Source organism: Varanus komodoensis, unplaced genomic scaffold (assembly GCF_004798865.1).
Source record: "Varanus komodoensis strain SLA01 unplaced genomic scaffold, ASM479886v1 scaffold5, whole genome shotgun sequence".
In the NCBI taxonomy this organism is placed as follows: Eukaryota; Metazoa; Chordata; class Lepidosauria; order Squamata; family Varanidae; genus Varanus; species Varanus komodoensis.
This window is the reverse complement of record NW_025336087.1, coordinates 34299814-34324927: the sequence shown is the minus strand read 5'-3', so window position 1 is coordinate 34324927 and position 25114 is coordinate 34299814. Positions and strand designations below refer to the sequence as shown.

The window sequence follows — 25114 nt, the reverse complement described above, 5'->3', positions numbered from 1 at the left end:
AACAGAGTCTACTATACTGGTGTTTTTTCAAATACAGTTTTCTTTTGATACTATCCAGAGTCTATCCAGATTTTTTTTTCACAATTCTAAGATGAATTTCACCTTGTAAATCCATGTATTAATAAAATGAAAAAAGCATCTGTTCAAAATCTTTTTTATAAGATATTTAAGACTGGAAGTTTAAAGAATGTGTGATGTCTTCATCCTGACATACTATTAGTTTTGCTCCAATTGTTTCCATTTCACTAGCCAAACTATGTTACATTTTCAAATGTGGAATAATCTTATTCAGTATATTCACTACGTCTAAACAATATAACTGTAGTGTTATATAGGAAATATAACATCTAGTTTACATTGCAAATATGATGATCCTAAGGTCTAAGCGACCCAGAAAAGTCATTTTGCTAAGTTGTCTTATTAAACCACATTGCCCATGCATTTTCAGTGATTTTGCTTATGTCTTCCACTTAACACTAAGGCATTAAAGCAAGAGTATGGGATGCTACTTTGCAGTTTAGCCCAAAATAGCCTTAAATAGAAAATATTCACTTATTGTAGCTCTGCTGCTCATTAAAACCTCTAAGGACAAACACTAGATGTCTAACAACTGTGCAATTTCTTAGAAACATACACTCAAGGAAATTGACCTATGACCAAAAAAGAAATGAGTTTCTCAGGACCATAAAGCTAAGGAATTCACAGAAAAATCTATCATACACAAATCTGTATCCGAGAGCCACATATGACACAGTAGACTGGTGATAGGAATATAGGAAGTGGCTGTATCCCAGGTCAGACCACTGCTGTATCTAGTCCAGTGCTGTTGACACTGACAGGCAGTAGTTCTCCAGGATTCCAGGCAGAGTTTTTCTAGCCCTACTTGGATATTTTAGAGGTTGGCTCCAAGACCTTCTGTATGTAGAACAGATACTCTACTGCTGACCTACAGCCCTACAAGTTAACAGTTAAATTTGCTTTAATTATAATTTCTCAATTTGTGGATACCCTGTCTCTTCTGTAAAGTGTGAAGCAAATATTTACCATGGTCTTGACCTGTGCCAAGGTATGACAAGTGGCATCATGAACAAATATAATAATTATCACAACATAGTAAACTTAAACAATCTGTACATCGCTCATTGTTCCTATTCTGTCAGTGTAGCTTCATGCTAAGGGCACAATCCTATACATGTCAATATTGCAGCAGTTTAAGTTGCCATTCTACAGGCTAGGGCTCGTCAGCAAGTAGGAGTGATGGAAGGTTTTTGTCGCTTTTTAATTTTTTAAAAAATTCTTCTCTTAAAAAAATGAAGTACGGAAAGGAAAAAATGTAAAAGAAAAATAAGAAAACCAATGGATCTTTCACAAACATAATACATTCACAATCTGCAAATTCCCCAAAACGCCAAAAATTTCTATCTTTCTGTCAATTAGTACTTTGATGAGGCTCACAAAAAAGATAATTACTGTTCTCTAAACCAACAAATTTTCCAATAACTTTGAATCAATTAAAAATCATCAACAATATTTTACTAGCTTGCTTTTGTTCTCTTAATTAAACTGCATATAATAGAATTTCCATTTATCATTAAATTCTTCAAGCAGTCTACTATTTACACAATTAATTTTGCCATCACTGCAAACCCAGCCAACTTGTTTTTCCAATCTTCAATTGTTGTACAGTCTATTGTTTTCCATTTAGAAGCAATTCTAATTCTTGCTGCAGTTGTCATATATTATTGCAGTTGTGATATATTATGACAAAGTCTCTGGCATTATATTCAAAAGCATATTCTTAGGACTCATGGGAAAGTTAATTTTAAAGTATTTATGCATGTGTTAGTTTCCAAAATCTTTTAATTTTATCACAAGTCCATCACATATGATAGAAAGTCACATCTACTTTTTTACATTTCCAACATTTTCCATTATAATTCTTGTCCATTTTTTCCTATATATTTTTTCTATATATATATATATGTATCTGTAAAAAAATTCTTATACTAAGGGGGGGGGGGTTTGGCCTCTTTATCCTGCTTCAAAGCATTTCTTGTTAGGCCGGCTTCTGAGCCCACTGAACATGCTTTCTGCACTGGGGCCAGGCATGGGGGCCATGTGGTCTTTAGATCCAGTGAACCATGGCCTCACCCATCCATGTCCACTGCCTGAACATATGCATTTCTCCCTAGATACAACACTTGTTCACAATGTCATGTTAACAGATTCTGACTATTTCACCTGAATATTAGGTAAGCACCCTACAGTGTGGTTTTCACTCCATAACAGCACCATCCTCAATAAAGTATTCAAGAAAGAACAAACACTTCACATACATGCTGATGGGGTCTGAACTGGCAGCGACTGACCAAAAAAAAAAAACCCAAACAGATCATGGGATTGTGCTAGATAGCTCAATGAAACGTTGGCTCAAAGGCATGTCCCTTGGTGGGTGCAATTCCAGGAGCACGTTCTCTCAGCTACGATTCATTTACCAACTTCAGCCCTGCCTTGCCTCAATCGCCCACACTTTGGCGACCTCTTGACTGGACTATTGTAACACACTTTACAGTAGTCTTGGGCTTGAAAATGGCCTGGAAACTTCAACTGGTACATAAGTGGGAGGGTGGCACGACTGCGTGCCTACATCATTTCAATACCTTACCAAGTTCATAGGTTACCAGTTCAGCTCTGGACCTAATTTAAGGTGCTTGTTTTAACATACAGAGTCCTAACTGGTTTGGGACCGTCCACTTCCATCTGCACCCGCCCAACCCCTAATATCGGGTTTGGAGGCCCTTCTGAAGGAGGGTAAGAGGTAAGCAGGCAAGGAAGATGGTGAACAGAAGAGTGCTAAAAATATGAGGTTGCTGTCGCACTAGTGCTCTACTTGCAGCGTTTGATGAATATTTAGCTAGGTACAGGAGAATATTGCATTAAAAAGGCCTCCGATTTCATCCAAATCAACTTTGATGTTCTTAGCACGCTATTTCTTAGTACAGTTCTTGCTTTAGAGCAGAAGCGCCCAAGACATACAACGTACAAGTGCTTGCAAGAAAAGTGATTAGACAGCTGGGCTTCGTCTATAAGGAGCCAGAGAGCCGCCCCTAATCCCTCTCAGCTCTTCTAGGCTGCTCCTGCCTCGTCCCGTCCCGCCCTGCGCCGCGGCGAGCGCTTCTTTCGAGGCCAGACGCGTGGCTGGCTGGGGCTAAAGCGAGACCCCCCCGCTCCGCGTCTCCCCTTCGGAAAACACCGCGGCCCGAAAGAGCCCCCGGGCCCGCTTCCCGACAAGCGCAGCCCTGCCGCTGCCCGCCCATCCCAGAGCAGCCCCCTACGTCCCCCCCGCGCGGCGCCGCTTCCTGCCACAGTGTCAGCCGGGAGGGGCTGCCGGGCCGGGAGAGCCGCGCAGGCGCCTCGCGCGTCCCCTTGCAAGCCGACGGAGGACGGGATGAGCTCTCCCGCAGCGCGCTCGCACGGGCCGCTCGCGCTCCTGGGCCTCCTCTTATGCCTTTGCGGGAGCTTCCCCGGGGGGGAGGGCTTCAGGAAGAGAGGACCCACCGTGACCGACAAGGTGACTATCAGCGTCGCGCCGCCGGGAGCGACGCTGCGAGGCGCTGGAGGAGTCCCGCTCCGCTCTGAGAGCTGGAGCAGCGCCCCCCCCCCCCGCTTGTATGCTGAGGGCGAAACTTTCTCCTCGGGTAGCTCGGTATTTCGGTGACGCGGGAGGATCTCCCACCTTCTCCTAGGCCTTTTCTGGCCAGAGCTGATGGGAGGCAGCATGGAGGTGGGAGGGCTTCTTCCTTTTTCCTGACTGGGCTACCCGACAGACCAAAATTCCACTCAGGAGACTGAGCGTGTTGGAACTGCATCTCTTGGCATCTTGCTGGCTGTCGTTGCCGCGGAGCTCTGCCAGAAAAATGTTGGTTGCCGTCCCTGTGTGTGAACTGTCGGTGCGCTTGCTCGCCTGGCTGATTAAAGGGGGCAAAAGCCACAAAGCAATGCTACCCATGTTTAGGCAAATAAAGATCCTAGCATGCCCCAGCCAGCATGGCTAGATGGGACATACTGGGAGTTGTAGGACTTTTTTTCTGTTCATGCATGCCTAGGATTGTGTCCTGACAAATTACTTTCATGGACTTCCTAAGTGGGCCATCTTCTGTGAAAACTTCTGCCACAATGAATTTGTTAGTCCTTATTTTTGCTGCAGTAAAATAACAGCTAAATGGAGTTTTGTAACTTCATTGTTTGGGGAGGGATCTTGATTAACAACCACCATAGCTGGTTGCAGGAAGGATACAATCTGCTTGATTCCCTCCCATCATTTATATATGTAATGGCTTCCTCTTGATGCTCTCCTTGATATTCTAGGAGAGTGTCAAGAGGAACATGAGCCTACAACTATATTCAGAAAGGCCTGTGGGAAAAGGTGCAAAGGCTCTTTCTACCTAGGTCATATCAGTTCTAGGGGTGGGGGTTTGTTAAGATTCATAGAATATACCCTGGGAAGTTGTTGGAAATGAATGAAGATAAAAATTGAAGGTAAATGTAAAACTGGAACACAGGAAGCCACTTTACACCAATTCAGATTGTGCCATCTAATCTGGTGCATCTAATCCAGTATTACAAACACTGAGGCTGTGACTTTCTAGAATTTCAAGTAGAATTTTTCCAGTCCTACCTGGAAGTGCTGGAGATTGAACCAGAGACCTTGTGCATGCAAAACATCCATTCTACTACTGAACCATGGTTATTCCCTGTTAAAATGTCCTCTGGCATAGTTAAGCAGCAGCTCTGACTACTTTTTGGGTGTACATGTGTGACTTAATTGGAACTTGTACCAAGCCCCTAAGGACATACCATAGATGACAGTGGTTATTCTTCAATAAAATCTTCTTGAAAAGCTTAAGGATAGCTAGCAGGAAATAATGAGTGAAAAACTTTGCCTCCACACCTCTAGATGCTATGTTAAGGAAGAAGATGCACATACCTTGTAATCTGTTACTGATTTGCTTCCAAGAATGTTTTCACATGTAGGTCTAAAAACAGGAAGTATGGAAAAATCTTGTGCAGGTGTATCCACTTCAGATGGATGAAGGCCTTCCACTTTAAAAAGATAATGTTGGGGGTTAGGAGATGGTTATCTTCTACCTTTACTAAATCCTGAAATATTTGCCCTGGGCAATTAATACTTAAGTGGTGAAGAGGGGAACACTTGAAGCATACTGAACACATGAGAAACTATTCTTGGATTGTATGGAGCCTTGGGCTGAAATAAAACTATGCTATAATAAAATAAAATAAGATGCCAAAAAGACCAACATATTCTGCATTGTTTGACTGCTTTCTGCTATGTACACCCGTGGGCCCTTGAGATCTTCAGTGGAAACCTTATGGGTCATTCTGTGACAAACAAGGTAACCATGTAATAACATGGAAGCTGGACTTCTTGCTAGTGGCTCCCACTTATAATGCTCCACAATGTGCTGTTTGAAAGGCAGAAACTGGTGACTTTGAAACTTCTTCTGAAAACCCATTTGGTGACATCAGGTATCCCAGCCTTGTAATGGACAATGACATTGCATTGTCTTATTTATTGTACCTATTGTACCTTTCTTGATTTATTATTTCATATCGGATGTATTTTAGCATTAAATGCTTCATGATTTTATTATATTAAGTGATATAGCTATATTGCAAAGAGAGGCGGTAAGACTGATTAGAAGTAAAAGAGACCTCCACAGGAAGTGGACATTGTAGCATGTGCACAAAAAGGCATCGTAGGAGGAAGTGGCTTGATGCAGAAGGACTCTGCAAGGCTAAAGCTGATTATGAGCTGAGCTTGCAAATAATGTTACGGGCAAGAAAAAAGGCTTCTATTCTTATGTAAATAGTAAGACAAGGAGACAGGCAGTGGGGCTGCTTAAAAGAGGGGATCTGGTACCTGATATAAGGGAACAGGCACAGATGTTAAATGATTATTTTGCTACTGTATTCTCCCCAAAGCAGATTGGGGGAGATGTGCCTGGGAGGGCAAATGAAGTTGGGGTTATAGGAGCACAGATTAGAGTCACTCTCCTAGAAATTGAGGAGCTCCTCATGGCCTTGGATGTTACAAAGGTGCCGGGTACTGACAGGTTACACCCAAGGGTACCTCAGGAATTAGCAGGGGTACTCTAGTATTCATTGGCCTCAATTTTGGAGGCTGTGTGGAAAACAGGAGACGTTCTGGAGGATTGGAAGGTGGCGTAAGTGTTCCCAATCTTCAAAAAGTGTAGCAGAAGAGACAAGGAGAATTACACACCAGTTAGCCTTATGTCCATTCTGGGAAAGATGATGGAAAAGTTCATAGAAACCCTGGATCGGGCAGGGAGGTTGGCAGCCACACAACATGGCTTCCACAAAAATTGGTCCTGCCAGAAAAACCTTGTGGAGTTCTATGACAAGGTTTAAAGATGGCTAGATTTGGCGGACATGGTGAATGCGGTTTTCCTTGGTTTTGGCAGGACCTTTGACAAGGCCCCACATGATACCCTGGTTGAGAAATGGATGAGCTCCAGGGGGGACAAGTGGCTAGAGAGTGGCACTTGTGAAAGGAATCTCAGGTACTTGTTGACAGCAGGCTAAACATGAGCCAGCAGTGGGATGTGGTGGTTAAGAGGGCGAACACCACCCTTGGCTGTATAGCCAGAGGTGTGGCTTCCAGATCAAGAGAAGTGCTGGTGCTGCTCTATGGAGTATTGTGTCCAGTTCTGGGCTCCACATTGCAAGAGGGACATAGCAAGGCAGTTCAGTGCAGGATCACAAGAATGGTAGCCGGAGTGGATTGCAGTATGGAACGAGATTGAGGGAACTGCTACTTTTCAGCTTGAAGAAGAGGAGACTCTGAAAGGATCTTATAGTGATCTGCAGGTATGTGAAGGGGTGTGACATAGTAGAGGGTTGTTCCCTGTTCTCTCCTGTGGTGGAGGGAAGGATGTGATCCAGTGGGTCAAAACTAAAGGAACGTAGTTTTAGGTTAGATGTTAGGAAGTACTTCCTGACAGTTAGGACCCCTAGGATATGGAATGAGCTTCCACAGGAGGTGGTGGAGGCCCCATCAATGAGGGTGTTCAAGGAAAGATTAGACACCCACATGTTAGACATTATATGAGTGAAGACAGTTTATGCTGGGGATCAGACTAGATGGTAGAGAGAGAGAGAGAGAGAGAGAGAGAGAGAGAGAGAGAGAGAGAGAGAGAATTGATTCTGTATATGTGCATGTCTTATACCTATGGATGTTTACACTTGGCAACTGGAACGTATTTTGGATTTCATATAGAATACTTTAAATAACTGTTCCTTGGCTAGTTTAGTAAGAATGAAAGAAAGTAATGTCTTCTAGCATTTGACAAGCTGCAGACCTTAAGAGGGCTTTTAATTCCCATAAAGTAGTTGTTATAATAAATGGCAACTTTCAGCAGGCATCTGATCTGTACCAATTGATGAGTAACCCAGATTTTTCCTTTAAATAGCCATTTAAGAAAAAAGCATGAAAAGATTAATGGATATATTTATGTTTCCTTCTAATATAACTTAATGTTTATGTCTGTTTTTTAGCATATGCAATCAATTTGGTAGTATTTAACCATCTGTGCTTGTGAGCTCAGGGGCTTCTACCTCTGACCCCTTTTTCTGGAAGAAGTTTTTTGTCTGAAAGCTGGATCATCTCATTGCTTTGCCACCTCTCCTTTGTGTTCTGTTCTCCTGACATCTTCTATTTTTGAAGAAGTTGCTTTGGAGAACAGGTACTATGAGATCAGCCTGGTAAAATTCATGGCCTTAAACAATTGACCTTCTGATATCAATTAACTAAGAACATTCATCTCAATTTAATATTCCTCTGTGTTTTGCTTTCAAGGCAATCAACAGTCATTGAGACATGTATTCAGATCTGTGCATAATTTTATATATTTTTTAAAAATCTCAGAAATGTGTAGAATCAATTCCATTAAAGGGAAGTATTTGGCATGGTGGAATATGTCATTGCTATCACAGGATAATCACACCACTGAAATGCTCTATTATGCTTTATTACATAATATATTGCTGCATTGTTAACAGTTTTAATGATGAAATAGGTAAAATAGCTGGGTCAGATAAAAGTGGAAGAAAGGAAAAATGAGGTTTACTGAACTTAGAGAAATGATTAAGATAAAATAGTGGGATGTACATGAGTGGAAGCATACAGCCATGTGTCTTAGGGCCAAACTAGATGTGAGGAAAATATGCCACATACTGTTCTTTCTTTGTGTTTTAATTGCTAATGGCATGTGTGAATCTTATGAACTTTTTTTAGTGCCATGGTGTGTATGCATGGGTGACTGGCTCTCAACAAAAAATAAACATGTTCAAATTCCAGAAATGAGCCAGTATACATCAGTCTATCTGTGAAAATTTACTTAAATAGTCTAATTTCAATGTTTAATAATAATAAACAATCATGGGGATTGCTGGCCTAAACTTGTACTCCTACTGAAAACATTATTCATGTGTGCCCAGCAAAAAGTCATATGCATTTCATAGTTTAAAATTGTCATCAGTATCATGCCTTCTAACAGCAGATGTGACTAGTTGAGTGCTGAAAGAATGGAGCTAAAACATGGCCTTGGAGTAACAAGAGGAACATGTCCGAATCCTTGATAAAACCTTGAGTTTTGCAGAAGTGAAAAATATTGTTAACCTTTCCACTTTAGTATCCCCACAAAAGAAAATAGCCAGTTTGTTCATTCACAGACTACAAAAAGTGGAATGCTGAAAAGCAGTAAAAGAGGGGAGTGGAATTGTCTGCTCGAGTTCTCTGTTGTTTATGTATAGTTGAGGAAGTCAAAATGACTCAGACCCTCAACAGGATTAAACCTTTTAGGAGAAGAGAGACAATGCAATGTAGGTCTCATGTGTATAGGTGTATTTCTGATTCAGCATAGTTTCATTGTGTATTATATCCCTTGAAAATAAGGCAGAAGCAGCCGTGATTAGGAGGAGGAAAGTCATTCTTTCCAGTCCCTCCTTGTAAATGTGATCCTGAGGATTGGGAAAATAACATGGCAGGTGATACAATGGCTGCTGCGGGACAAGGAAATTAGCAAAGGTTGCCTTCCTCTCTTTAAAATCATGGAACCCTCAATTAGATCAAGGAATCTTGTATTCAAAAGAAGCCTCTTTCCATGAATGAAAGGACACTTTTGGATTCCAACTGTTTTTAAAAACTGTTTTCACTTAATCATGTGTTATCATATTTGTAATGATTTACTTTTATTTCTGAAAATTTCCAGGTATTCTTTGATATACAGATTGGTGGTCAAGATGCTGGCAGAATTGTAATTGGCCTGTTTGGAAAAGTAGTACCAAAGACTGTAGAAAACTTCGTTAAACTTGCAACTGGAGAAGTAAGGGCTTTAAAAATGTTGCATTCACACGTTAGTGAAAAGACAGGCATATGTAATTCTCTTTTTACAACTCACCATCTGTTTATCTGATGCAGCTGTGAGCAGTTCTGACTGTCACCCTTACCTGGCTAGCAGCAACCCATTGTCTTCTAGTCAAGGTGACTGAAGGACCAGTCCTCTTCAAGTTTGAAGCTGGGATGGGGATTATCCTCAATTGCCGTGTGCTCAGAAATACTTAGGACAGGCTGCTTTAGAGTACTTTCCTATCCAGTACCAGTTTTCTGGAGGTGACAGTAGAAGCTGGCTGTTACACTACTGAATGCGGAAGGACTTGTATTCCTTTGAAATCAAGAAACAAAACAAGCTCAAGCCTGCTTTGGGAGAAGCTAGGCTTGAACATTTGTGCACTAAGATGCTGAAGCAGTCATTGTCCCAGCAGGCTAGTGTCACACAACAGCTCCTCTCGACCTCTGACTTGGGAGATGGAGTGGCAGATCATTATTGTTACTACACGGCATTTACGTCCTGCCTTTTTTCCTCTTGTGAGGAACCCAAGGTGGCTGACATAGTCCTCTTCCACTCTGTTTTATCCTGCTAGGTAGGTTAAGCTGAGAGTGAGTGACTAGCCATTTTCCAGGTTCCCAGGCCAGCACAGCTATTGCACCACACGTTTGTGCTAAGCTCAGAATCCTGAACCGTGGGGATAATCTCTAGCCCACCTTGCCAGCTCAAAACTTGGAGATGGGGAGGGGAGGCCAGGAGAGAGCCAGGGATAAGGGAAGTGGCCATGGCCTAGAGTGTACACATGTTGGCTTGGCAATCAAAACTGGCCAAAATTTGTGGAATGCTGCTCTAGTAGTTTCTTCACTTTCTGTACATATCTTAGATGAGAAAATCTTCCCATCTGCTTCTTTTATTCAGTATACAGGGCCTATTTGTGGCTGCATAGAGTTTGTTCAAATGGAAACATTAAAACAAATAGATTTAGCAATGTAAGAAATTTAAGAGAACATTTTCCATAGGGTCTGTACATGGCAGCATAAAAAATCATCTAAATGCTGTCCATTAGAAATTGCATCTTGGAACTTGTAATTCATTGTTAAAGCAGTATGACAAAGGCAGGACCCAGTGTTGCCAAAAGTAAATTTGCTTGACAAGGTATTGCTGTTTCATCTCACTACTGGAATATATAACCTTTATACACAGTTGTGTAGTTCTTAACCATGCAATGACTTAACCTGGAAATAAATGCCTTTGAGATTAAGTGAGGATACATAGGATAAGGTTTATACATTCTGTGAAACATTTAATCATATGAGTGTGTTTTGACTATATTGTGTGTAATACCTTACTAAATTTCAATTGTGTCATTCTAACTTTTCTCCCTTAGAAAGGTTTTGGCTACAAAGGAAGCAAATTTCATCGTGTAATCAAAGATTTCATGATTCAGGGAGGTGACTTCACAGCTGGAGATGGCACTGGAGGTAACTCTTTATGAATTTCATCCATAAAATGTAAAAACATAACTGCAGTCAAGCTGATGAGCCTTGGGTCAAATTAACATAGTGGGCTCCATATAACTATTATTTAGTTCATTTCATTTCTATACTTCCCCATAGCTAAAGTTCTCTTGGTGGTTTACAACAATGAATAAAAACAGTACAATAAAATACTATAAAACATAGAATCTTATCGAAAGAAAGTTAAAAAATTAAGAACAGCTTAAAATCATGAGAAGGAAGAATGGCCCCGCTATACTGTAAAGCTCCCAGATAAACAAATATATCTTCGAAAGCCTTCCCAGAAGGGGCCATCTTAATTTGGTGCTGAAAAGATGACACGGTTTGTGCCAGGCTGGCCTCAGTGAGGTCATTCTATACCTGGGAGTCACTACAGATAAAGCCCTCTTCCTTATTAGCACCCTCCAATCCTCCTTCACGGGTGGCTCTCACAGGATGGCCTCAGATGTAGAGCATAGTGTTCAGGTAGATTGCAGTTGGGAGAGCGGGGAGAGGCACTCTGATAAGTATTGTGCTTTGTAGGTTAAAACCAGCATCAGATGGCCCTTCAAGTAGGAGCAGAACCACTGCAGTCAAGAGGGTCACCACAGAAATACTTGGTTGATGGTATCAGAAGCTGTTGAGAGGACCAAGACTATCAACAGGGTCACACTTCCCCAGTCTCTACCTTGGCATAGGTTATCAAACAGGGCAACCCAAGCTGTTTTCATGCCAAACCCAGGCCTAAACCCCGACTGAAACTGGGGCTTTCATGCCAAACCCAGGCCTAAATGAAACCAGTTAATCAGTCTCATCCAGAAGTGCCTGAAGTTGGCTGACAACCACCCACTCAAAAACCTTGCCCAGGGAAGGAATATTTGCTCTTGGCCTGAAATCCTAAACGCCTTTTGGGTCAAGAGAGGATTCTTTCAGACGTGGTCTTACCTCCTTCTCTTTCAAGAGGGAGAAGACTACTCCCTCTTACAAGGAAGCAATAATCATCTCCCTGACTCAGCTGGTTGTTAATTCCTTTATCTCTTTAAACATACCAATCTGAAAACTGAAAGTTAAACTTCAGGAATTTCCGACCAAGATGAAACACAAATTTACCACACAGCACATGGTGTTTTTAAAAGACTCCTGACTGTGCAATTCTGTGCCTGTCTGCTGGGAAGTAAATCCTATGGAATTCAATGGGGTTTACTACCAAGTAAGTGTTTATAGGATTGCAGCCTAAATTTTTAATACCATATTTAAGCAAAAAAAAAAAAAAAAACACAACTAGTTTAGATACAAGAGACATCACAGTAGTACTGTGGTAACCTTTAGATAAGTAGTTCTCCCTTTTCTCCCCCAAACAATGTCCAGCTTATTCCACGTGTTTTTCCTTTGACCCATTGCATCAGTCGTACCTACATGTACCTGACAGTAAGCCCAGTGAATTCTATCCATACGGCTTCTTGTTACTTAGCACAGATCTACATTCATCATAATCAAGATATTGAATCTAAAGCCCTAAAAATGCTAAATGAAGTATCTCTGTTGCTCTGATTCAGCAAATATGATAAGGCATTCTTTAGGAAAGTTTAAAGGCTAAATCAAAGTAGTTTGCAAGAAAGAACCTTATTTGAATACAGCATTCTTGAATCCAGTATTGCAAGGAACAATTGAGGAAGCATGTGAAAGCTGAATCCATCCTGCTTCCATCTGTTGGCCAGTGATATTAAATCAACCTATGAAAATGTGTACTTTTTGCCTAAATATTTTGGAACTATCTTCTAAGTTATCATTATAAAGATCTTGACTGCTTTTTTTCCTTTGCCATAATGCATATGATGCAAACTCAGTCACCCAGTCCTCCCAGATTTGGTAGAAGTAGTTTATGGAGTTCAGCCAAAGTGAAGACAGTAAAATGTTGGGGGCCAGTACTTAGTAAGCACTCACTTCTGAGATTCCTCCAATTGCCACACAGCTTAAACTAGGTATTGAACCTCTTTCAACCTAGAAGAATTCAGTGAACGGAGAAGTTTGCAGGGACTACATTCCATTGATGGATGAAGCCAAAGAGAGCAATAGCTTAATATTTTAGCTTAAATTTCCTATCAGTAAACAAACCTCAGGAGAGGTATTTCAACCTTCTACGAGGTGAAAAACCAACCACACAAAAACCAGGAAATGACTGAAGGATCAGCCATCAGAAGAAAGGGCTGTAGCCATCTGGAAACTGGAGGGCTGTATTTGACTCACAGGCCTGAGGTTCAGCAGCCCCAGTGGCTAATACAGCAGCCTTCTAGAAAGTTATATCTGCCTTGATGGAAGGGACTGTTTAGAGAACCCTGCTAGTTCAGGTATTGCCTTACAGTTTAAAAAATTCTAAACAAATTTATCTTGCCTTTTCTGGTAGCTTCATCTAAGCCTATTGTCTTGTTTCCCAGGGATGAGCATCTATGGAAATAGGTTTCCTGATGAAAACTTTAAACTAAAGCACTATGGTATTGGATGGGTCAGTATGGCTAATTCTGGTCCACATACTAATGGTTCCCAATTCTTCATTGCTGTGACAAGGCCCGGCTGGTTAGATGGAAAGCATGTAGTATTTGGAAAAGTCATTGATGGAATGGTAGGTTAAAAGCTTTATTGGTTTTGTACATTGGTGGAAAATGGCTTTGACCATGTTGTCATTTTAAAAGCACTATGTTCAGGTCTGGTGTGTTGTACCTGCAGTATAAACCTTTGTTATCTTTACAAATTCTTAATTAAGATGTATGTATACCAATTACAGAAGAGGTGAAAGACATTAATCCAGACAGGAGGCAGCTTATCCATATGCAGGTTACCTCCAGAATCAACTCTTGTAATGTGATGTTCATGATACTGCTTTTGAAGACTCCTACTCTGCAACTGGTACAAAATACAGCTGGCAGGTTATTGCCTGGGAATATCTCGCTGGGATTTGGACAACTTCCCTGACTCATTGCTGAGTACAAGTGCTAGTGCTTACTTTTAAAGCTTTATATGGTATGGGCCCTGGGTACTTAAGGAATGAAGCTGCTTCTTTCAGCCTGTCTGTGCACTGGAGTCATTTTAATGCAAGGTTACTACAGAAAGTGCCTTTTCTGATGGTGGTACCATGACTTAGGGACACACAACTGGAACACACATTGAACACACATTGTTTTCAGCACCAAGCAAAGAAGTTTGTATGCTTTCAGAATTCAAAGTTTTGATTGCCTTCAGTTGCTGCTATGGTTTCTGGAACAGTAATTTGTGTTTTATTGTGTGTGTTTTTTAAATGTAGTCTTCCCCGAAAGCATTGTTAGAGTGTTGTGTACATTCTAAAATAGGTCTCCTTGCTTGCTTTCAGATTTCTATAAGGCTACTTCTATAGAGGCTGAATATTTTTCCTCTCAACTCTCCAACTTGCCTAAAGCAGCCTCTGTTTTTGCTACCAAGCCAGCACAGGGCTTCCTTTGCTTTTGGGTGTGGCTGAGGATTCCCTGGATAAAAGCCAAGAAATGCAGTGCTTTCCCCTGTAGATGCCCACTTCAGGTTTTCCCCCTTCCTTGCGCAACTATGCGTGGGTTTGCCTCAAAAGCAGCCCCAGGCAAGATAAAGCAGTGGCTGGACTGAATTACTGTACAGCCGGTGTGGTGTAGTAGCTGGAGCGGTGGACTGGGACTCAGGAACACGCTAGCAAATGTGTTCTAGTTCTCACTAAACCATGGAACTCACTGGGTGACTCATGTACTCTCACCCTACTGCACAAGGTTCATGTTGATGTGAAGCTAAAATAGGAGAACCTTGTAAGCCACCTTGGGTTCCTTGCAAGAAGGAGAATGGTGGGGTGTTAATTAGTGTAAAAACAACAGTAGTAATAATGATAATATTTAAAAGCTGGACTGGGCAATGTTGGGAATTTCCATGCATGTTACATTTACATTCTGACAATATTTTTAAAAAAAGTTTAAGCGAAAATTGGCATTCTTAGTATTACAGAGTGTCCAAAAGGACCAGTTAACTTGTTCCTTGCAGACACTTAATTTCTCCATCATCATCATCTAATGGGAGAGGGGATGGTGGCAGAGGGAGCTACATGAAGCTCATGGGCTGCTTGTTGCCCACCCTGTTGTAAAGCTTTAGTTTTCTCTTAGGTATATTGGAGTGGTGGAGGTGGGCAGAGAGCTGGTTTTCAGCCAAAATGCACCCACTATAGAGGAAAAGAGGGGGTTTAACTCTGCCAAAGTGATGAATAACAGAAAGGGGCACACATGGAGCTGACCCCAAGCAAGAGCAAGCAACAGGAGACACATGGCAAAACTAGTGACAGTAGTAGAAGTTTATTGCTGAGTGTGCTGGCTCAGTAGGGGAAATGCCTTCTCCCAGAAATCTACTCCAGGTTTTTCTGGCAGAAGAATTCAGCAGCATTCTTCCAGGGATAACAGTGGCCATTCTTAGTACCTGAGATGAAGCAGTTCTTGCATTCCTACTGCTAGTCAGTACTGACCAGGTTTCCACAACCTGGTGCTACCTGGGTATGATGGACTACAAGCTCCAGATTCCCGCCATTAGCCATGCTGGTTAGGGCTGATACCAGTTGAAGTTTGGAATGTTTGGAGGACACCAGGTGAGGCAACGACCAAGCCAGATTGACACAAGGCATCTTCATTCAAATGTTGTTCCCTCTCTCTGATCTAAGGGTAACACACAGAGCTGATGGGTTCACTTGGGGTAGCTATTCCACACAGACCGCTTCGAATTAAGGAATGTTCTCCCCAGTTCTTCTTGTACCAAATGTTTGCTAGAATTCCTCAGAAGCACAGAAAGACCCTTGGTCTTCCATTTTTGTGGTGTGGCAAGATGAAAATGTGGAAGAAAGGAGAGCATACTGGGGGTGCTGAGAAACAAATCCCAATCCCATAGACTTCAGCTGATGTTTTCCATTGTGTATTTGATATCTAGTTTTTCTTTTCATAAAAAGGTGCGCTCTCTCTCTCTCTCTCTTTAGTCAGTAGTGCACAATATAGAACTTCAACCAACTGATGACCATGACCGACCTCTTCAAGACTGTGTGATTGTTAACAGTGGAAAAATAGATGTAAAAGAACCCTTTGTGGTTGAAGTAGATGACTGGATAAGTTGACAGCAACACGAGCAAAAGAACTGCAGTGGTTATGCAATGCTTTTGGAAGGCAATTCAGCAAGCGCACAGGTAATATAAATCAAGAGGATATTAAATCAAGAGGCACTGAAGACTACGTGTGCTGCCTTCCCTTGGGAGTGATAGTTTTATGAAAAGCAGCACAACAACAAAAAACATTAAATATGTATTGATTTAAGTAGTTGAAAAATAGCTAGTTTTCCTGTTCTATGAGTTACATATGATACCATTAACAGCTGCTCCTCACTTGTTGGTCACCCATCAGGGTTTCACCTCACTATATGTTTCTAAAGCGGCAGTTAAGATACTTATAAAATGCCTGCTTACTGGAAACATGATAGAGTGGTCATTTTCACTGAGAAATTGATTCTTATTCAACCAGGACCTGCAAAGTCACTTGAAGTGCTGCTTTTTTAATTTTAAGAACATGCCAGTGGAAAAAGAAATACTATCTCCACTTTAGACACATGATACAGCACCAGCAACTTTCCCCAGAAAGTTCTCTTTCAAATGAAATTGACATGAACACCCTTTATTAAAGTGAGTCCATCTTAACTCCAAATACATTTCCTTGCAAACATTATGAACATACTTATTTACTATGCCACATAAAGTTTCAGTTGCAACCTGTTAAAATATTATTGTTAAAAATACATTATGTAACTTGTTTACTCACTAATATGCAATGATATATAAACATTAAACTGGCTAAAAGAAATGATTTCTTTCTAAAAGTTATTGCATGTTTTGTGATGCATCAGTTGCAAATAGTCCTAATCAGCTCACTTATATAGATGCAAAAGTCTATTAATTTGCTGGGCCTGGTATAGTCATAACTAGTTAAGCTAGGTCTTAGAGCAGATAGTAGGATGTGCAAGCTGATTCGGTATGTAGTTGTAAAAGGGAAGCTAGTAAGTGGCCATTTAGCCATCTTTCATGAAAATAAATCTTCCAATTCTGGAGCTGTCAGGGAGTTACCTACTCAGAGAGGTAGAGAACCTCTTTTAACCAAAAGACTGAATTAGATTGGAGAGCCATACCCTCCAGCATAACTTAATTCATTGGAACACTTCATGAAAAATGGTAAAATGTGTTTACTGATCTTTGTCTGTAAAGCCCATGCAGTAAATAGAATGCAGAACCAGCTTAATATGACATAAGGACATGTCTTACTATTTCATATAATTTACATTGCAGCCTCTTCATGGCTTGATTTTTGTCTGTAACTTTGACATGAAAAAATAGCCACATCAGAATCTTACCTGATAACTCATATCATCCAGGCAATAATGACAACGTAATGTAAAGATTTTGATTAACAGACTTGCATAAATGGACAAAAGAATTCCACTGGAAAGGCTGCAGTTTGACTATAAATTAATACAAACAGGACACAAACAACTGTATGTAATGCTAATGTTTTTATTTTGGATTCTAACATCTTGCAAAATGTATGCATATGTTCATTTAGCCAGTTGACCTGTGAACACTGATTAGCTGATTACTGTTACTAATCAGTCCTCTTTTTTACATGGAGGTATGGATTAATTAACATGGGAAAGTATGCAAGTGTAGTGTTGTCTGGAAGCACAAGGATTGTGGCAAGGTTCTGAAGGGAAATTAAAGCTACATTTGAGCCCAACTTCAAGCATATTTCAAACATTTCTCTCCATCTCGAAGAATGTGAATATGATACGACATCACATCAGAAATATTGATACAATAAGCATATGTTACATTTTCAGTTTTGGCAGTGATTTCCTTAACATTTGCATTTTTCAATTTCACATGGGTTAGAATGTCCTGTGTATCTACTGCCAGCAGTGGATACTAAAGTGAAAGGCTGGTGTGTAATTACTCATTACAAAAAATCAAGTACATAATGTTAGTGTAATTCAGAAAATGAATGTCAGCTATTAGTTTAAATATTTCAGTATAGTAAACAGATCCAACAGAATAGCATTTTCTCTGTTCATAATTTTTAAAGCAGCAATGTTAGTGATAACACTGAATTAATTTAAAAACTTGTCATGTTCCATTGTTTTGCGTTTCACTAAAAGCCTAGATCAAGGAAGAGGGATTGCATGAATTTATATCCATCCAAACCCATTTTCTACCTGGGTTGTAGGTGAGGATAAAACAATCCATGGAGAACACCTTCGATAACTACATTTGGAAAGTCATCTGGAAAAAAAAGGAGAGGAGAAAAACTGCTTTCTTACATATGTCAATACAGTATAAATGTTTTTGTAGAACTTAACAAGGCAAGGCCCTGTGTAATTTAGGATATTGCATCACCACCATGTTTATCTATGCTTAGGACTGTGCTATTAGTAATGCTGTTTCAGCACTAAGCCCACTTTAGTGTAGCACTGGGCATTGCTTGAATGCACTGCCAGATTTGTAGCTTATTGATTTAAAGGGATGTTCTAATACTTAATGCTGCTAGGCTCCAGCTCTTTATCTGAATCTTTTCTCACAAGGAAGATGGATTACACTGGCAATTCAATTTCTAACAAAATCTCAATACACTTGAAGGAATTCCAAGATTTCTACTGGGAATACTTCACAGCAGTTTTTCCATTGTAGTTTACAGCACTGTTTAGTCCAAGTTGTCTGGAAGAGGGTTATATCATCACACAAGCATCACTAGAATGGCACATCTAGTCAAGATAAAGGGACAGGTTTCTTTGGAAAAAGTCATATCTAAAGGGATGATATATTCCTAAAACCAAGCAAGGCTAATGACTAATAAACTAAATACTCATAGCAAAAAAAGACTCCTAGAGAAGAAAACTATGTCTGTGTGAGAGAGAAACTAAGTATTAGTATATTCTGTTTTGTGTTTAAATATTGACATCCATCAGTTAATAATAAACTAAATATATTGGGACAAAAGAAGTAATTTAGTTAGCAAATACTTATACTTTATTATTATTCACTGAACTGAAAACCCTGCACATTCAACAGAAGTCATGTTTTAAAACAGATGCTATTCAGGAGTTTTGAATTAAAGCCCTTGAATTTAACCAACCAGGTTGTGATAGGAAAAACACTGTCCTGGCGAATCACTATTTATCCTTGGTGAACTGAACTTGGACTGAATGAGAGGTAAGACAGAACAGTGGCTCCTCTTAATCTTCTGGCTGCACTGAAGCTGATCCAAATGATCCACTACCTCCTGGCATCTTTTCAATTGAAGAAAATGCAAAATAAAAATATGAGGCATGTGAAGTGGCTTGAAAGCAGCACTCTGCCTTCGCTTGTGGGTAGTTGGCAACTCTTACTAAAGCTGTCAGTTCAAATTAAGGTGAACACAGTAATGGAAGCAACAGTATTCAAAATATATGTAATGTATGGTCCTTCCTGCTAAGTACTGTATAATTAATTATAAAACAAATCCAACACAAGAAGTGTAAGGAACACAATGCACCTAGTTTTTTCCAAGTTATTTAACCGGTACATGCTAAGTATGAGGACCCCCAGAGCACAATTCTGTGACGGTTGCCTCAGTGCCTGGAAAGTCCCTATATTGTGCTAAGGTTTCCCCTGATCACCAACAGGATGGGCATGCCCCATGTATCATCCTGGTTATCTGAAGAGAAGTTTTCCCAACAATGTAGTGAATAATGACTTTTATGCAAGGTAGTGATGAATATGTGCACTACTTGAAGAAGCTGTTATTGCTGTGTATCTGTAATTATATTTTAAACAACAAATGTTTATCTTACATCACTGACTAAAAACAGATCTTGGCTAAAGACTAACCTGTAATGACAGTTCATGGGTTGTTAATTAATTGTTAAGAGTCACAAGCAAACTTGCTGTCTTCTGCCTAAAGATAGCAGTCTACATCGGTGAGGATTTAATGAAACAGAGGTTTATCCATGATTTGTCCTGGGGTTGAAACTCTGGGTTGATTAACCCTCAACAACACAATGTGGTGTGATTGGCTGTCATGATCAACAACCCAGGAACTGGGCATTATGGATTGTTTCCCTAAAAGGTGGAAACAGTGAACAGGTGAAAACTATGTATTTGCTCATAGTTCTAGCAATTTATGGATTCAATATATGGACCAGGTCAATGGCTCAAATCAAGAGAAGAATAGAGGGTTGCATATGTACTGCTTAGCACATGTATTCTGTTGCTTAAGAAGTAAATCAAGGTACACAAACATCCCTTTCACTGACTGGAGATAGAGGAAAATGTGGAGGGGTATTCAGATACCCAACTAGCCAATCCAGTGGGTGATTTGCATGCTCAAACTTAACAACATTGGCCATCTAGCTTTGATCCACCAAAAGAAACACAAGGTAGTTTGAGTAACATATTAAAGAACAGTATACACTGAGCCCCTGCAAGAGTGAGCAAAATGTATTGAAGATTTGGATTTTGCAAAAGCAAAAATGAAACCAATTAATTAAAAATGCTGCAGTGCAGAATTAGACATACAGTGATACGGAACTATTCCAAATTAGGAGAGGTCAGTTTTACCCAAACTGGCTCTTTTCAGATGTGCTGGACTACAATTTTCATAATCCCTGCCCAGCATGGCTATTATAGAAACTGTTAGTTTAAGACATCTGGAAAGAGACATTTTGAGAATGGCAGGAACTTATATTATTCTGGACTTTATTTTCTCTTAGAAGAATAGTGCTTACTTTATGCAAACCCCCAATGTGTAAAAAATTTAGCTAAACTATATTGAAAGCTTACAAGCTTTAAAAAATCTGAGAAAATAACTCAGCTAAATACTTGTTTAATATTTTTCTACTGAAATACTAAAATAAAAATATTCTGACTTGCTGATTAATTTTGCCCTGCTAAGTGATGCAGAGATGACTAGAACTCCTGGTCTCTTAATTTACAAGAGACTCCCTGGAGGAATCACAATCCTCCATTATTAATAATGACTTATGGGATAGTTTTAACATTTTAAAGCCCTAAGCAGCTTGAGGCCAGGTTAACTTGAAGATTGTCCCCTTCTCACATTCATTTGCCTGGACCCTCATCCTCTCAAATACACCTTTGGGAATCCCTGTTAAAGGAAGTGAATGGAAGACATCTAAGAGAGCCTTTTCTGCTGTGGCACCCAGCTATAGAATGAGCTTCCCAGAGAGGCTCATCATGTGCCTACCTTGTGTTCTTTCTGATGCCAGGTGAAGACCTTCCTTTCCCCCCCCTTTTTTTTTTTAGTCTTTTGGTTTCTCTTTATCATATTTTAAATCTTTGCTTTGATACAAGGTCTTGCTTTTTTACTTCTATTTTATACTATAGTTTTAACTTCTAATTTTTATAGTGTATCTAATGTAATTTGGGGTTTTAAGTTTTGTAAACCCAGAGAACCTCAGCTATTGGTCAGTATACAAATATAACAAATAAAAATCAGTTAGGAAATTAGCAAGGGAGTAAAAAGGTTGCAGACTTTGCAGCAGATGCTTTTTGTAAAAGGAAAGGATGCTAGGAATTTTAATCATGTACTTCCTGTATTACATATAGTTTGACATAGTCAGGGTCACCTAGTTCTGCACAGAAAATGGATATAGGAAAAATAAAGAGTGGAATATTATGGAAAAGTGGGCATTTTAAAATGGCAGAGTTAACAACTAGCAGTTACAGAAGGCACTTTCATTCTTAAATTAAAAAACATGAATAAATGGATACAAGTACTTTATATTCATCTACTGGGTGATTTTTGTTTTTGTAAAACATGTTAAAAGATCACTAGGCAAATAATATAATACTAGGAACTTAGATTCCTTTAGAATTGATGGTGACTAGCCATATCTAGAAATAGAACATCAGTATTTTAAAATTAGCTTATTTTTATATGGAAGCTTTCTCTTCATGATAGCCTCAATTCCCAGTCATTATTTTAAATAGATTTTAAATATTAACTCCTGATACATTTCCAAATTATTAGAAATGGGATCAGCATGCAATAATAAGAATGTGGTTTTTGTGGTGTAGGTTCTGATCAGTAAAGAGCTGTTAATAGATGACAGGTTTGATTACCATTGGCTCCTTGCAAGACATATGGATCCCTTAGGAACAGCAGCACAGGCTGGTGGGACAGTTTGCTGGAAAGGTCAAGAACAGGAATGTCAGCATCAAGGGATAGTAAACTGAATATACTACAAACTAGCTTTGATCAAGTGAGATGATGTGGCTGGTTAGCTAAAGCCAGGTTTATAGAAAAGGAGAAAATCCATGTGAAAGGAATAAAACTCACCTGTTAAAAAGTCATGTATACCAGGATAGCAAACATGCTTACTCAGAAGTAAATCCAGCTGAGTTCAATGGGACTTACTCCCTAGTAGGGTGAATTTAACACTGGGATGACCAGAGCTTTTATGCAGCTTTCTTCGCAATAATTCAGTTGCAAAAGCAAGCAGTTAAAGACTGCAGCTGTTAGCAACAGCCAATGCTCTTTCTTCTTAAGACTTCAGCATTAATTTGTTTCAGATGCTAAACTGCTTTGAGTATTTCAGTCAATTTAATATTGCATAATTTTATTTTTAATCTTTTTTCTTCAATTACACAAAATATGTATATAAGCAGCAGGAAAGCTGCTTGTCCACTTATTTATAGCAATAGGGATACAGAGTACACTAAACTTACCTTCATGTTTATTGAGAAATAATTCCTATTGTGTTCAGTGGAACTTACTCCCATAGGAATAAGCTTTCAACAACTAATTTTGCTAATCAGCAATTAATCATGAAGCCTATGTATCCACTGAAAAGTAAGTCCCATTGAGTAGTGAATGGGGCTTACTCCCAGGAAAGTGTGCACGGGATAGCTGCTCCTATCCCTGTGGGTGCAAGCCTATGCATGTTTAAACAAAAATAGCACTTCCCCTGCCAGTTGTAGGACTTTCTACTGTTTAGATCACATCCTACATGTTTGAAAAGATTTTTAAAAAACTCAATGAACTTTAAATTTTTCCAAATATAGACATAAGAGATTTTCATCATGTAGTTGCCATGCTGGATCTCCAGAGAAGCTTAAGATGACAACGTCTAGCATACATTTTGTGGGAAGATAGCTTTTGGATTAAAGAATGAATAACAGTGCAAATGCTGACAAAGCAAAGGGGAACTTCAAGCTAAACATGATACAAAACTTATTTGTGTAACACTTTAATGAATTAAATGAAAAATGTTGTTGTTGTTAGTGGCAAAGTCGTGTCCGACCCATCGCGACCCCATGGACAACATTCCTCCAGGCCTTCCTGTCCTTCACCATCCCCCAGAGTCCACTTAAGCTCATGCCGACTGCTTCAGTGACTCCATCTAGCCACCTCATTCTCTGCCGTCCCCCTTCCTTTGCTGTCAATTGTTCCCAGAATTAGGCTCTTCTCCAGTGAGAACTGGATAAAAGTATTAAAATTGTCCCATCTAATAGTAATGAGTGACAATAGAAATGGAGCCAAAGCAGAGCCCACTGGAAACAAGACAAAAGTATCAACATGCTTTCCCACAAAAGCTTGAAGTTTGCAAAAGTGACCATCTTTCCCCAACGGTGCACCCCCACCCCCAACAGCCCTACGAGGACTGAGCATGCTTGGTAGCCACAGAACATTCAAAGTCACTTGGAAAAGAAGAATTTAAGCACACCTATAGACTCACTGAAATCAACAGACTAACTTGTCCCATTCTTATGGGGCCACTCTGAGCATGACTAAGTCTAGATCCAACCTACTGACTTCAATCAAATCAAAAATAACTAAAGTGACTGAATTTGGCTTGAATGTGCTGATATTAAAAGTGAAATGTACAAATGCACTGTGCCAGTACACAGTGATTAAGACCATACACTATACCCCCGTGAAGTCGTGGTTCAGCGTTTGCGGCCTCAGTCTTTCACGGAATTTTCTGTGGTGGCAGCTTGCTTGCAAGGAGATTGGTTTGGATTGGCTCGGAGAAAACAATCTCTGCACATGCTGCCGCTGCCATGCGTGTGTTCCTGCCCCCCGGCCTGGCCCATGCCCCCCCGGCCGCACCGACTTGGTGGCCCGCACCCATTGCCGGCACCAAATTCACTGTTTTTCATAATTCATGGGTGCTCTAGGAACGCAACCCCTGTGAATTTTGGGGGACTACTGTATACACCTTGACACAGAAAATGAAGTCAGAAGTGTTAAATTACAAATACAACCACAGTTTATTTTGCTATAAAGTTTGATACATATAGCTTTTAAAGCTTTCTCAACTATTCTCCATTCTCACATATAATATCTACAACACACATAATTGTAGAACTGTTTACCTTGATTCTTCAGATTCTGTTTCTTCAAACGAGCTGAAATATTATAATGTATACAAAATAGGTTATAATGGATGAACAAAAACAAACCAAGGTTAAACTGAAGGTAGACTGAAATCTATTTGTAAAACTCTGGGTAATTAGGCAAAGGTTTCTGGCTCCCCATTCTGCAACTACACTATGTATTTTTCTCTTCCCAATAGGCTTCTGGAAAAAAATACTTGGAAGTAAACTGCAAATGAATCTTTGCATGAAATAATTTCTGTGCTTGGTTCTGATACAGATTGCAAATTCCTGGGCAGGGAAGGTGGTCAAGATGCATGCTTTTCCTTAATTCAGAATATATGTCCTTCTGACTGACCAAGTGTTTTGCACCTTGCTCTGGATGGAAGATCACGGGGGTTCTCGTAAAAAGTGGACACTGCACATCCAAGGTCTGCCCATCCTTGTATTAAACCACAGCAACAACAAAAGAAATGAAGTTGGTCAGTGTCTTTACTTAGAATATCAGATGTCATGTTGTCATAGCATGCACTTCCAAGAATGCTTTCTTGTAGCAAGTTGTCTAAACCAGTGGTTCCCAAACTTTTTTGGTCATGGAACCTTTCTGAAGACATTTTTTTCTCCATGGAAACCTAACTTCATCCTTGATTTTTATTAAGTATTGTGAACCCACAATGCTCTTCCTTCTTTCATTTGCACCTATTGCCTGAGTGCTTTGCATAATATAGTAGGTTTGGAAATAAAGAGAAAACATTTTA

General features: G+C 39.9%; 2 protein-coding genes across 2 annotated transcripts in view; one reads left to right on the top strand and one right to left on the bottom strand.

Annotated features, from left to right (window-relative positions):
* The first annotated feature begins 3428 nt into the window (after window positions 1–3428).
* On the top strand, window positions 3429–16803 carry PPIC (peptidylprolyl isomerase C). The gene is made up of 5 exons (XM_044446319.1): window positions 3429–3571; window positions 9312–9425; window positions 10816–10909; window positions 13360–13544; window positions 15930–16803. Exons 1-5 carry the CDS (start codon window positions 3449–3451, stop codon window positions 16062–16064), a joined length of 651 nt encoding a protein of 216 aa, XP_044302254.1. The 5' UTR covers window positions 3429–3448; the 3' UTR covers window positions 16065–16803.
* A 685-nt stretch (window positions 16804–17488) lies between these two features.
* Window positions 17489–25114, bottom strand: part of SNX24 (sorting nexin 24) — an 83057-nt gene continuing 75431 nt past the window's right edge. The window contains exons 5-7 of the mRNA XM_044446320.1: window positions 24357–24389; window positions 22101–22165; window positions 17489–18266 (exon numbers count right to left, since the gene is read on the bottom strand). Of these exons, the coding sequence (XP_044302255.1) occupies window positions 18196–18266; window positions 22101–22165; window positions 24357–24389 (169 nt within the window). The 3' untranslated portion in view covers window positions 17489–18195. The remainder of the gene's footprint in view (window positions 18267–22100; window positions 22166–24356; window positions 24390–25114) is intronic.

Excerpts from the sequence above, each read along its gene's own strand:
- PPIC (XM_044446319.1), top strand. The coding sequence starts at position 3,449 with ATGAGCTCTCCCGCAGCGCGCTCGCACGGGCCGCTCGCGCTCCTGGGC. Across the intron at positions 3,572-9,311 it reads GACCCACCGTGACCGACAAG|GTATTCTTTGATATACAGAT; the intron begins GTGACTATCAGC and ends GAAAATTTCCAG. Across the intron at positions 10,910-13,359 it reads AGCTGGAGATGGCACTGGAG|GGATGAGCATCTATGGAAAT; the intron begins GTAACTCTTTAT and ends CTTGTTTCCCAG.